We start from the raw sequence: 12,731 nt of genomic DNA on the forward strand, positions 1-12,731 counted from the left end.
CGTCTTACAAATCTCTTTTCAAGTTGATGCTTAAGTACTTCCTATTTTTTTTGATTTTATGAATGGTATTGTCATAATTTCTAATCATTTTCTAGCATATAAGAATAAAATAAATTTTTATATACTCTTCTTGTATAATGCAACTTTTCAGAACTCACTTATTAGTTTTAGTAGTTTTCCTACATGGACAATCATAGTGCAGCAAATAAAGACACTTTTACTTTTCTTCCTATTCAAACTGGTAACTTTTATTTCTTTTAATTGTCTTAACAGCACTGGAGAGAATTCAGGTGAAGAGAATCTTCATTGTTGATGATCTTAGAAAACATTCAGTTTTCAACCACTAAGTATAGCATTAGCTATACATTCTTTATAGATGTCTTTTATCAAAGTGAGAAAGTTGTCTTTGATACCTAGATTTCTGAAAAGTTTTTATCAGGAATGGATGATCAATTTTGTCAAATACTTTTCCTACATTTATTGAGATGTTTGCAAGGTTTTTCCTTCTTAGTTGTTGATTTGCTGAATCATATTAATTAATTTTTGAATATTAAACCAACCCTGCATTCCCAGAATAAATTCCACTTGGTCATAAAGTATTATTATTTTTATATATTTGGATTCATTTTCTTAAAATTTTTTAAAACTTTTGCATCTATGTTCTTGAGTGATATTGGTCGATGGTTTCATAATTAGGATAATACTGCCTCAAAATAAGTTGGGAATTATTCTTTCCTTTCTAATTTTCTGGAAGAGTTTATATAGATTTGTTATTTGTTCCTTAAATGTTTGGTAGAATTCACCAAGGAAGTCATCTGGGCCTAGAATTTTCTTTGTGGTAAGTTTTTTTAACAATAAAATTAATTTCTTGAATAGATACAGGGCTATGCAGGTTATCTATTTCTTTTTCAGTCAGTTTTGGCAGTTTGCCTTTCTGAGTGAGCTTTGGTAGTTTGTATCTTCTAAAGGATTTGTCTATTTAAGTTGTCAAATTTCTGGCATACAGTTGTTCATAATACTCTTTTATGATCTTTTAAATATCTGTACACTCTGTAGTGATGTCACCTCTCTCAATAACCACCACCAGGCTAACCCATCCCCCCACCCCACTCCCCTCTAGAAGCCTCAGTTTGTTTCTCAGAGTCCATAGTCTCTCATGGTTCGTCTCCCCCTCCGATTTCCCCCCCTTCATTCTTCCCCTCCTTTCTTTTTTTTTTTTTTTCTTAACATATAATGTATTATTTGTTTCAGAGGTACAGGTCTGTGATTCAACAGTCTTGCACAATTCACAGTGCTCACCATAGCACATACCCTCCCCAATGTTTATTACTCAGCCACCCCATCCCTCCCACCCCCCACCACTCCAGCAGCCCTCCATTTGTTTCCTGAGATTAAGAATTCCTCATATCAGTGAGGTCATATGATATATGTCTTTCTCTGACTTACTTCGCTCAGCATAATACCCTCCAGTTCCATCCACGTCATTGCAAATGGCAAGATTTCATTCCTTTTGATGGCTGCATAATATTCTATTGTATATATATACACCACATCTTCTTTATTCATTCATCTGTCGATGGACATCTTGGATCTTTCCACAGTTTGGCTATTGTGGACATTGCTGCTATAACATCAGGGTGCACATACCCCTTTGGATCCCTACATTTGTATCTTTGCGGTAAATACCCAGTAGTGCAATTGCTGGTTGTATGGTAGCTCTGTTTTCAACTTTTTGAGGAACCTCCATACTGTTTTCCAGAGTGGCTACACCAGCTTGCATTCCCACCAACAGTGTAGGAGGGTTCCCCTTTCTCTGCATCCCCGCCAACATCTGTCATTTCCTGACTTGTTAATTTTAGCCATTCTGACTGGTCTGAGGTGGTATCTCATTGAGGTTTTGATTTGGATTTCCCTGATGCCAAGTGATGTTGAGCACTTTTTCCTGTGTCTGTTAGCCATTTGGATGTCTTCTTTGGAAAAATGTCTGTTCATGTCTTCTGCCCATTTCTTGATTGGATCATTTGTTCTTTGGGTGTTGAGTTTAAGAAGTTCTTTATAGATTTTGGATACTAGCCCTTTATCTGATATGTCATTTGCAAATATCTTCTCCCATTCTGTCGGTTGTCTTTTGGTTTTGTGGACTGTTTCTTTTGCTGTGCAAAAGCTTTTTATCTCGATGAAGTCCCAAGAGTTCATTTTTGCCCTTGCTTCCCTTGCCTTTGGTGATGTTTCTAGGAAGAAGCTGCTGCGGCTGGGGTCGAAGAAGTTGCTGCCTGTGTTCTTTAGGATTTTGATGGACTCCTGGGTCACATTTAGGTCTTTCATCCATTTTGAGTCTATTTTTGTGTATGGTGTAAGGAAATGGTCCAGTTTCATTCTTCTGCATGTGGCTGTCCAATTTTGCCAACACCATTTGTTGAAGAGACTGTCTTTTTTCCATTGGACATTCTTTCCTGCTTTGTCAAAGATTAGTTGACCACAGAGTTGAGAGTCCATTTCTGGGCTCTCTATTCTGTTCCCTTGATCTATGTATCTGTTTTTGTGCCAGTACCATACTGTCTTGATGATTACAGCTTTGTTCATTATTGATTCCTGATAATAGTAATCTGTGTCTTTTCTTTTTCCCTAAGCAGTTTGACTAGAGGTTTATAACTTTCTATTGATCTTCTCAAAGAATCAGCTTTTGATTTCATTTTCTCTCTACTGGTTTTGTTTTCCTTTTAATTGATTCCTGCATTGATCTTTATTATTTTGTCTTTTGCTGACATGGTATTTCATTTGCTTTCTTTTTTTAGTTTCTTAAGGTATCAGCTGATGTCAATGATTTACAACTTTTTTCTAAGTTGGTGTTCAGTCCTATCAGTTTCCCTTTAATTACTGATCAAGACTCTACAACTCTTAATGTTGTTTTCATTTTAATTCACTTCAAAATACTTGCCAGTTTCCCTTCTGATTTATTCTTTAACCTAAAGATTACTTAGAATTATTTTAATTAGTTTCAAAATATTTGGGGACTTTGCAGTTATTTTTGTTTGGCATCTAATTTAATTCCATTGTAGTCAGAGAATGTACTTTTTAAGACTTGCATCCTTTTAAATTTACTGAATTGTTTTACAGCCCAGAACATGCTCTGTCTTGGTAAACATTCCATGCGCACTTGAAAAGAATGTGTATTCTTTGGTGGGGTAAAGTGTCCTATAACTACTGACTATGTCAATTGGTTGTCAGTGTTGAGTTTTCCATGCCTCTATTTTCTGTCTTCTTGTTCTGTCAATAATTGGAAGCGGGATGTTGAAATCTCTGACTATAATTGTAGATTTGCCTATTTCTCATTGTAGTTCTATCAGTTTGTGTTTTATTTTGAGGCCTTGGTTTTAGGTGCATAAACATTTAGGATTATTTTCCTGTGATAGAATAACACTGTATCCTTGGTAATATTCTTGCCTGGTGGTAATAGAGTCACTCCAGCTTTCTTTTGGTTAGTGTTAATAGGACATATCCTTTTTTATCCTTTTACATTTGCATCTTTAAATAAAAAGAAGGTTTCTTGTACATAGTGTATTATCAGATATTACTTTTCTTAAAATCTGTTTTGAAAATCTCTGCCTAAAGGGGCATTTAGACCATTGCATTTAATGTGACCACTGATATGCTTGGGTTTACATCTATTATCTTGCTGTTTGTTTTATATTTGTCTCATCTGTTCTGTTTCACTTTTTTCTTTTTTTAGATTAAGAATTTTTCATTATTACTTTTTATCTCATCTTTTAGATTATTACCTCTAACTTTTTGTTGTGTTTTCAGTAGTTGTTTTAGGGGATATAACAGTCTACTGATTTGTCACTTTACTGTCATGATATTATGCCACTTTATATATATATAGTATAAAAAAGTTTACATTATATATCCACGTGTTCTCCCAAATATTGTGCTATTACTGTTCTATACTTGACATTTTCAAGTTATAACTTCGTATATAATATACATTTTCATAATATAGCTTTGTATTTCTTCATATTTCTTTTCTTCACAGACTTCAGTACATTTATATACTACTTAAAGTTACCTAAAATCTCACTCATGCTCTTTTCAAATTTTTCAGTCTGTAGTCTGTTTTTCATGATGAATAGCTTCTATTGCTACTTTATTCTTTAATTTTAATGATTTTTTTCCTACAGTGTCTAATCTACTATTTATTAAGTGTATTTTCCATATCAAACACTGAAATTTGCATCTTTAGAAGTCTAAATTTATGTTTCAATGTCACTACTTAACATGTTTAGTTTTTACTCTCGAACCTACAAAATACAGCCTGATGATTCTCATATTTTTATGCAAAGGGGTTTACTAAATGGTGCTCATTAAAAAAGAGCTAGTTAAATAACTTCTGCTTTTGGCCATGACAAAATAACAGGGAATATGAATTAGCCCTCCTTTCTGTTGAAACAATAGACTGTCAGACAGTAGACATTAGGTAATAAAAAATGGTAACCCCTGAGAGATAAGAAACACCAATTAAACATTTTTCCATGAAATATAAGATTCTCTTTTAACATGCTTAAATTTTGTGCATAATGTGTAACAGTATAACTATAACCATACACAATGTATATTTGTCTATCTCTCCTTGTTAAGAACTTAAGGTCCACAAGATCAAAGACCTTACTCAGCTTTACTGTACTTTAATACTGAGATCATAGCTGGTGCAGAGCAGACACTCTAATATGTATTGAAAGAATGAATTTATGAACAATATTATTTTGTAAATTGATGACTAAGATCCCCTAAATGTGTCAAAATTTAACCACTCTTCTATTCCTAGGTATTTTGCTTGTTTTCAGTTGTTCACTACTATAGACTAAGGTTAATAATTTATTGCCAAATTTTTGTTCAGAACCTACCTTCCCTAAACAACAACAACAACAAACTTCTAAAGTGGTGGAAGGGTTTGGTGAAAGCATATATGAACTTTGAAGGGTTTTTCAAATGTTCAGCATAAGTGCTCTCCATATGGTCGAACCTATCTAAATTAAGATCAATAGTGTGTGAGAATGTCTTTCTTCAGGGGATTTTGATTTCTACTATAAGTAATCTGTCTCATTAAATATTCAGAAGAATCAGAGATAACAAAGCAATCACCTTCTACCTTTAATGATGTGGATGCCTGCTAAGCCATTGAGAGCACAAACTAGTTGCCGATGTGCTTCTTCACATTCAGTTCCACATTTCTTCTGCAGAGATGTCAGCAGCTCTTCCATTGTCATAGTGCTAAAAGAAAAAGCAGATTGTTCAGAACTGAAAAGAAAATCCTATGGGTGAGAGTATTTCATCACATAATATCAAGAGTACCCTTAGAGAGTCTTTGTGAATCTTCAGGATCTTTTTCTTCACCTTCATTTTTACCACTATCACTTTTAATTCAATTACCTCTTAATATTTTAGCAAATATTCTTCTATCTGATCCCATCACTTTCCTTTTTCCCAGTTTATCTCAATAGAGAAGGGAACTAGAAAAATCTTCCTAAAATACAAGGTACAACATGATATATTTGAAACAGTATGGGTTTCAGAAGGTAAGATTAAGTCTGAATCCCTAGCATTATAATTTAATTAATGTCCATAAGCCTTAACTTCTTTTTATCTGTAAAAACAAAAAAAGATGATTCTTCAAGGATCAGATCAAATGCCATTTCCACCAAAAGGCTAACATGAATCATATATATAGAAATTATTTCCACATTCTAACTGTCCGTAGCCATTTATATGTACCTCTTATGAAATATGTTTTGCCTTACATTATAGAAATTTATAATCTCTGTCATCTCCTTTAGTTGTCCACAAACTGTGTAAGGGCAAAGACAAAAATATAATTCCTCTTCATATTTTTTAATAATACCTCGTCTTTTTAATACCAGGTGCTAAAAAAAAAAGGCCAGTTGCTGAGTCACAGTCTGATGAATGAAAACTTTCTGGGATAACAGACTTCTGTGGACATAAATACCTTAATATATTAGGATGAAATATAGACTTAGCACAATTACAAAGAAAATATGTAATAGTAATCTAACTCACCTAATTCCCTGATGTGGGAACCAAAAAATATAATAAGAACAAAAGCCTGAAGTGTAGCAAAAAAAACCCAGAACAAAACAACAAAAGCCCAAAATAGTCCTAACTTTAAATGTCCAAAACCATGAAAATAATTTTGATAATGTGACTCTTTTTCATAAATGGGGCCCCACACCAAAGAAAAACCACATTACTAAAAATAACTGACAACTCTGTTATAACACCCTGAATGAAACTGTGGGCTAATAGCTTAAATACTATCACTACTATATTATCAATTGCAGTATAAGGAAACTGATAATAAAACCTTTTCTGGAGTGGCAAGAATTCCCCACGAACAGCCTGTGGGTGGCAGCAGGCCTGCCTGAGCCTCAGCAATGGATATAGGATGGAGGTAACAGTCCTTCTGTCCAGGCTGCTGAGCTTCAGCGCCCAGTCAGAAATCTTCCTGAGTTTTACTACAGCATCCTGGCAGCACACTTCATGCTGACGGTGATAGAAATGTCTTTCCACTGGAGAAAAGTGAAGCCAGTGGATTTCTTCTGTCTGAGGGGGTATCTGGATCTGCAGGGACAAGAAAAAAATGATTTCACCTGAATATTTAACTTTCCATCCCAACTCTTGCTTCTCTTCTCTTGTAATCTCCATAATCAGTAAAAACTTAATCCTACTGACTTGGTCAATCACATCTTTCTTTGCAGACCTCCATAGTATCTTGGCAATAAAGCTGTAGAGGAGCTGAGGATTCTTCTTGCAGTAAGGGCGATAAAGAAGTCGAACCCACCAGTGTTTGACACAGTAAGGTTCAATACCAAGAAAGACCACCAACCCAAAAAGATCTGAGAAGAAAACAAGAAAAAAGCAGATTGAAAACTGTTTCTATATTTCCTCATTACTGTTTTGAATAGCCACTTTAACAGACATTATACAGTACACAGTATTTTCCATGAATTAAAATGAAGATTGTATAGACTCTTGCATCTGAAAGTTAATTCCACATTTCTTGGGTATTTATTTTCATCTAGATTTTGTGCTAGTAGCTAAAATGTGAAACCATTACACAAACTTAATTCAAAAGTCTGGAATTTCCGTCAGAAGTGGGAACTAGAAAATGACTCACTTGTGTGAGCCTGATCAAGAAATACATAAGAAAAGTCAGACGCTGGAACTACTGGATTCAAGACTTGCTGGATTTTAAAATAAGTTTGAATGACATAGGTGATATGAAGAACATTCACTGATCCAATACTCACTACACTTTTTGGTCTAATTATTCTACTTTGGGGAAATAAACCTAAAACAATGATAAAAAATAGAGACAAGACTAACCCACATGGTGATATTCATAGCAACAACAAACAGAAGAAAAATGACTCAAATAAAGGAAAGATAAAATAAATTATGTAGTATTCTCAGTAAGACAAAAGCTTTCTTTTTCTGATCCAGCAGGTCTTATGTTTGTTAGATTTACTGCATGGTACTTCTTATATAGTTCATGATTGGGCACAATTTTATATGCCATTTTCTGCTCACTTAACACTACACCCTACGTGGTTTTCATATTTATGATGAATTTTTAAAACACAGAAAACTGCTTAGGATACAATGAAAAAAAGAATATAAAATGATGTAGTTTGAGTATATATATATATATTTATATAAAAAAGAATGGAATAGTGGTTATATCTTCAAATGAAAATTATGGTTGAGTATAATTTTCTTTATATTTTTCTATATTGTTAAACATGTTCACATTTGGCTGTATTCTCTTTAGAAACCATGAAAATTGTTTTTACAAAAAGGCCATGCATTTATTCTGAATATACCCAACAAATATTTAGGTTGAATTAAGTTACTTTGATGACTTCTGAGAGTTAGTTAACATCTGAAAGACATACTGCCTATATGCAGATATCGACGGATATATTATATACATATTTCTGTTCAAATCAATCTAGCTGCCTATGTGCTACCTCTTCTTTGAGGTACCAAAGGTGCCTCAAACTCAACTTGCCAAAATCAAATTCATAATCTCTTTGCCCAAACATGCTTCTCTTCTAGTGCTATTCATTGGTAAATACTGTCACTGTCCATGGATGCAAGTCAGAAGTCCTAGCATCTCCTGATCACTGTTAAGCCTTATTTTTTTCTTATCCGCTTTTTTCCATTTCTTCAGGACAGTCCTATTTCGAATCCACAGTGCAAACTTCACTTATCTAGATCACTTATTGTAGCCAACTGAGATGATCCCCAACCACTCTGCTTAAATACTTTCAATAGCTCCTACTATTCGTAAGAAAACAAATGAAATTCTTTATCATGGCCTACAGAATTCTCCATGGTCTGGCCTACATCCATCTATTCAGTCTCTCAACCTACTGTGTTTTCCCTAGCTCTCTGTATTATAGCCACACTGATTTCCTTCTGTTCTCCTCCTGCCTGATCATCTATATTTTACTCCCTTAACAACAGAAAATTCTTTGTTAAGAATTCTCTTTACCCTATTGTCTGTTCTCCTCCTGCCTGATCATCTTTATATTTTACTCCCTTAACACCAGAGAATTCTTCGTTAAGAATCCCTCTTTACCTAGCTCATATTAATATTTCAGATCCTGGCTCAGCCATCACTTCCTTCTGTATCCCTATTAGGTGATATTACAGAACCAGACATCTTTTCCGAAGCCTATTATAGTTTGAATTTTATAATTATTTCATACATTAAAGTCATCTTGACTGCAATCTTATATTTGTCTAAGTACTTAATAAATACTTAATAAATATATCTTCCCCTTTAAGCTGTTAAGCTCAAGAAGGTCAGAGACCTTGTCTATTTTTTGCTATTATACTTTACAAAGAATAAATGAACCAATAAATGCACCACAAAGTACTTAAGTAATTTAGAATCAACACTTCCAAAGAAGCTAAAATGAATACATGAATATATAAGTGAATAATAACAACAACAAAAGCAGCAGTGAAAGCAGTTACCATTTATTGAATATTTAATACCTGGCAGGTACTGTGCTAAATGCTTTGTATACTTTATTATAATTAATCTTAAAACATCTTACTTTACAAATTAGGGAAAATAAAAATGTGAATGTTTATGTAATTTCTTTATGGACATACAACTCAATATGTGGTCAACCTGGTTGTTGTGGAGCAGTACAATTTTGCCCCGGAGGGGATATTTGGCAATATCTAAAAAGCATTTGTAGGTGTCACAATTTCAGGAGTGTTACTGCCATCTAGTGGGTGGAAGCTAAATATCCTAAGATGCATAGGACAGGTCCCAACAAAAAAACTATCCAACCCCAAATGTCAACGGGGCCCAGGTTGAGAAACCCTGTTCTAACATCAAAAGAAAACAAGTGAGGTTTCCACTTTCAACTATAACATAGTAAGTCCTGGCAGGCTAAAATTTCTACCACAACTACAAAAAGAAGAGATACAATGAAGAATCATAAAGACATCAGAGAATTGTGGAAGCAAAGAGGAAAGAAACTACTTCCAGAAAGTTTTAGAAAAGTTCTTTTTTAAGTTAACTTGGGCTTAAGGAAACTTTTGGGGCTGATCATCATAACTGTGTAAATAGATTCATGGGTATATATGTATGTCAAAAGTTTATAAATTTTATATTTTAAATACTCACAGTTTTATTATGTGTCATTTATACCTCAATAAAACTATATAGGGTGCCTGGGTGGCTCAGACGGTTAAGCGTCTACCTTCGGCTCAGGTCATGATCCCAGGGTCCTGGGATTGTGTCCCGCATCGGGCTCCCTGCTCCTTGGGAGCCTGCTTCTCCCTCTGCCTCTCTCTCTCTCTCTGTCTCTCATGAATAAATAAAATCTTTAAAATAAAAAAAAATGAAGCTATACAGACATTCTCCAAAGAAGACATACAGATGGCAAACAGAAACATGAAAAGATGCTCAACATCACTTATCAGGGAAATGCAAATCAAAACCACAATGAGATATCACCTCACACCTGTCAGAATGGCTAAGATAAAAAACACAGGAAACAACCAATGTTGGCAAGGATGCAGAGAAAAAGAAAATCTTGTGTACTGTTGTTAGGAATGCAAACTGGTGCAGCTGTTGTGGAAAACAGTATGGAAGTTCCTCAAAAAAAAATGAAAACCAGAATTATCGTATGATCCAGTAATTCCACTACTGGGTAATTACCCAAAGAAAACAAAAACACTAATTCAAAAAGACATATGTATCCCTATATTTATTGCAGCACTATTTACAACAGCCTGTCCACTGACAGGTGAATAGATAAAGAAGATGTGGTGTGTATGTATGTGTATGTATACACAATGGAATATTACTAAGTCATAAAAAAGGGAATGAAATCTTGCCATATGCAACAACATGAATGGACCTAGAGGGTATACAATGCTAAGTGAAATAAGTCAGTCAGAAAAAGATAAATACTATAGAATTTCACTCATATGTGGAATTTAGGAAACAAAACAATGAAAAATGAACAAATTAAAAAAAAAGACAACAAAATGGACTCTTAAATACAGAGAACAAACTGATGGTAGCCAGAGGGGAGGTGGGTGCAGGGATGGGTGAAATGGTGAAGGGGATTAAGAGTACCCTTACTATGATGAGCACTGAGTAATGTATACATATATAACTGCTCAATCACTATACTGTATACCGAAAACTAATGTAACACTAGATGATAGTTATACTGGAATTAAAAAAAATATTCAAGAATTTGTTATATGGTGATAAGTGCTTAAACACCTGCCAACACCTTACATATCCAAAATAACCTACCCAGGAAACTGAGGAATTACTGTTCATATTCTTTCAATGTTAAAATTAGAAAAACGTAACTCTGATAGTCATTTTCTTTTTCTTGTATACCCTCTCAGCTAATGTTTGAGTCTAATGAGATCTTATTGACAACTAAACATCTATAATTTGGGCAATTTCCAAATGTAATAGCAGACCACTAAATTTGGCCTTTTAATTAGCCTGATATTATCATATAAATAGGTATCTTAATGTAATTTACTAAAATTATACAAATATTTAAATACATACTTAAAATCTTCCTAGAAAACATTTTGTCCCTAAAAATAATCATCAAATTTGTTTTCAGATCATAGTAATGAACATTGATATTTTTATTTTAAAAAAGTGATAAGTTATCCTACTGAAAACAATGTACGAAAGCCTGAATTTTCAGTTTTAAAGAAAAGTTTTAAGGATGAACATTTGTTCAAGACTTCGAGACTATCTACATTTTATAATTACATTTTAATGACTGCTTTTCTGAAAATTTATTATGTAAAACATTTAATAAAACTTTTAGTTTTAAATATTCACAACTTGAATAAAATTTCTAAAAATGCAGTGTCTGCTCTTTAGAAAAATAAGTAATATGAGTGAGATGAATGTAGAAGCATGAGTTATAGTGCATGTGTGGGAGTGGGGAGAACTCGACACAATATAAATGTCCAAGAGGAACAGCTGAAGGAATGATAGTGTAAGCATAAGGAGTGATATTATAAAGCTATGAATACTTTATAACTTTTATAATTTTTTTAAAAGATTTTATTTATTTATTTGACAGCGAGAGAGGGAACACAAGCAGGGGGAGTGGGAGAAGGAGAAGCAGGCTTCCCGCGGAGCAGGGAGCCCGATGCGGGGCTCGATCCCAGGACCCTGGGACCATGACCTGAGCCGAAGGCAGACACCCAATGACCGAGCCACCCAGGCGCCCCATAACTTTTATAATTAATAAAATTGTGATCCCACTATTTATGGATCAGCCAATGAAAATTATGATCTTTATTTTTATAGATACAGCCAATTGAAATTAATTCCTTTTCCCTCTCTTTATTAGGTTCTCTGTTTTCTACCTACCACTTTGGAACTCTGAGTTCAACTGAGACCTGCATCTCCACCGCTGAGGAGGGCACAATGACTGTTGGACTTAGGGCTATGGGACTACTCACGGTGTTATCTGTCCTCATAAATAAAAACAAAAACCACCTAATCCCATTTAAATAGACAAATGCTTGAAACCACTAGAAGTGAAATACAAATATATTGTACAATCACTTAAGTAAGGATTTCAACAAAGGTAAAACATACTTGTTCTTCAGAAAAGCAAGCTTTTCAAATACATGCAAAATGTGAGGAAAGCACACATTACCCTCCAAACCTCTCTGCACTGGAGTACCACTGATGCACCAGCGATTAATCCCACTCAAGCGCTGAGCCATTTCTGCAGCCTAATGAAAGATAAATATGGAATAAAAAAGAAAAAAAAGAGAAAATCAGGAATATGTTTACTCCTGAGAAAAGCCCATGACTAGCTATGCTTCAGGTCAGACACATTCAACAGTTATCACACTCAAAGTTGAACGTCAAAATCAATGGGTCATCTTCTAGCACAGTGGCTCTCGTTAGTAGCAGGCTGCCATGTGCCCTCCCCAAAAGAGGAAGGGTAGTTCAAGTTCATGTAGAATAAAAAGGCTCCCTAAATGACTGACACATCCCCTAAGCCACCCCATCCTTCAGATGTGAACAATGTATTAACAGATGAGACTCATAAATTGAGTTCAGGTTACAAACCGGCCAAAGATGGAATAAAGATATATGACGAACAAAGGCTGAATCAATACTCCCT

The 12,731-nt window shown here is 34.4% G+C and overlaps 1 protein-coding gene across 12 annotated transcripts in view; it reads right to left on the reverse strand.

The window, feature by feature from the left end:
- SHPRH (SNF2 histone linker PHD RING helicase) overlaps window positions 1-12,731 on the reverse strand; it is a 109,124-nt gene that overhangs the window by 74,075 nt on the left and 22,318 nt on the right. For all 12 annotated transcript variants that reach the window (XR_012378608.1, XR_012378609.1, XR_012378607.1 and 9 more), the window contains 4 exons: window positions 12,255-12,333; window positions 6,745-6,908; window positions 6,377-6,633; window positions 5,147-5,268 (listed from right to left, as the gene is read on the reverse strand). Coding sequence is in view for 7 of the 12 variants with exons in the window: in XM_073894043.1 (XP_073750144.1) it covers window positions 5,147-5,268; window positions 6,377-6,633; window positions 6,745-6,908; window positions 12,255-12,333 (622 nt within the window). In the remaining 5 variants the exon portion in view is untranslated. The remainder of the gene's footprint in view (window positions 1-5,146; window positions 5,269-6,376; window positions 6,634-6,744; window positions 6,909-12,254; window positions 12,334-12,731) is intronic.

Source organism: Callorhinus ursinus, unplaced genomic scaffold (assembly GCF_003265705.2).
Source record: "Callorhinus ursinus isolate GAN/ISIS: 27379988/994484 unplaced genomic scaffold, GSC_fseal_2.0 scaffold6, whole genome shotgun sequence".
Taxonomy (NCBI): Eukaryota; Metazoa; Chordata; class Mammalia; order Carnivora; family Otariidae; genus Callorhinus; species Callorhinus ursinus.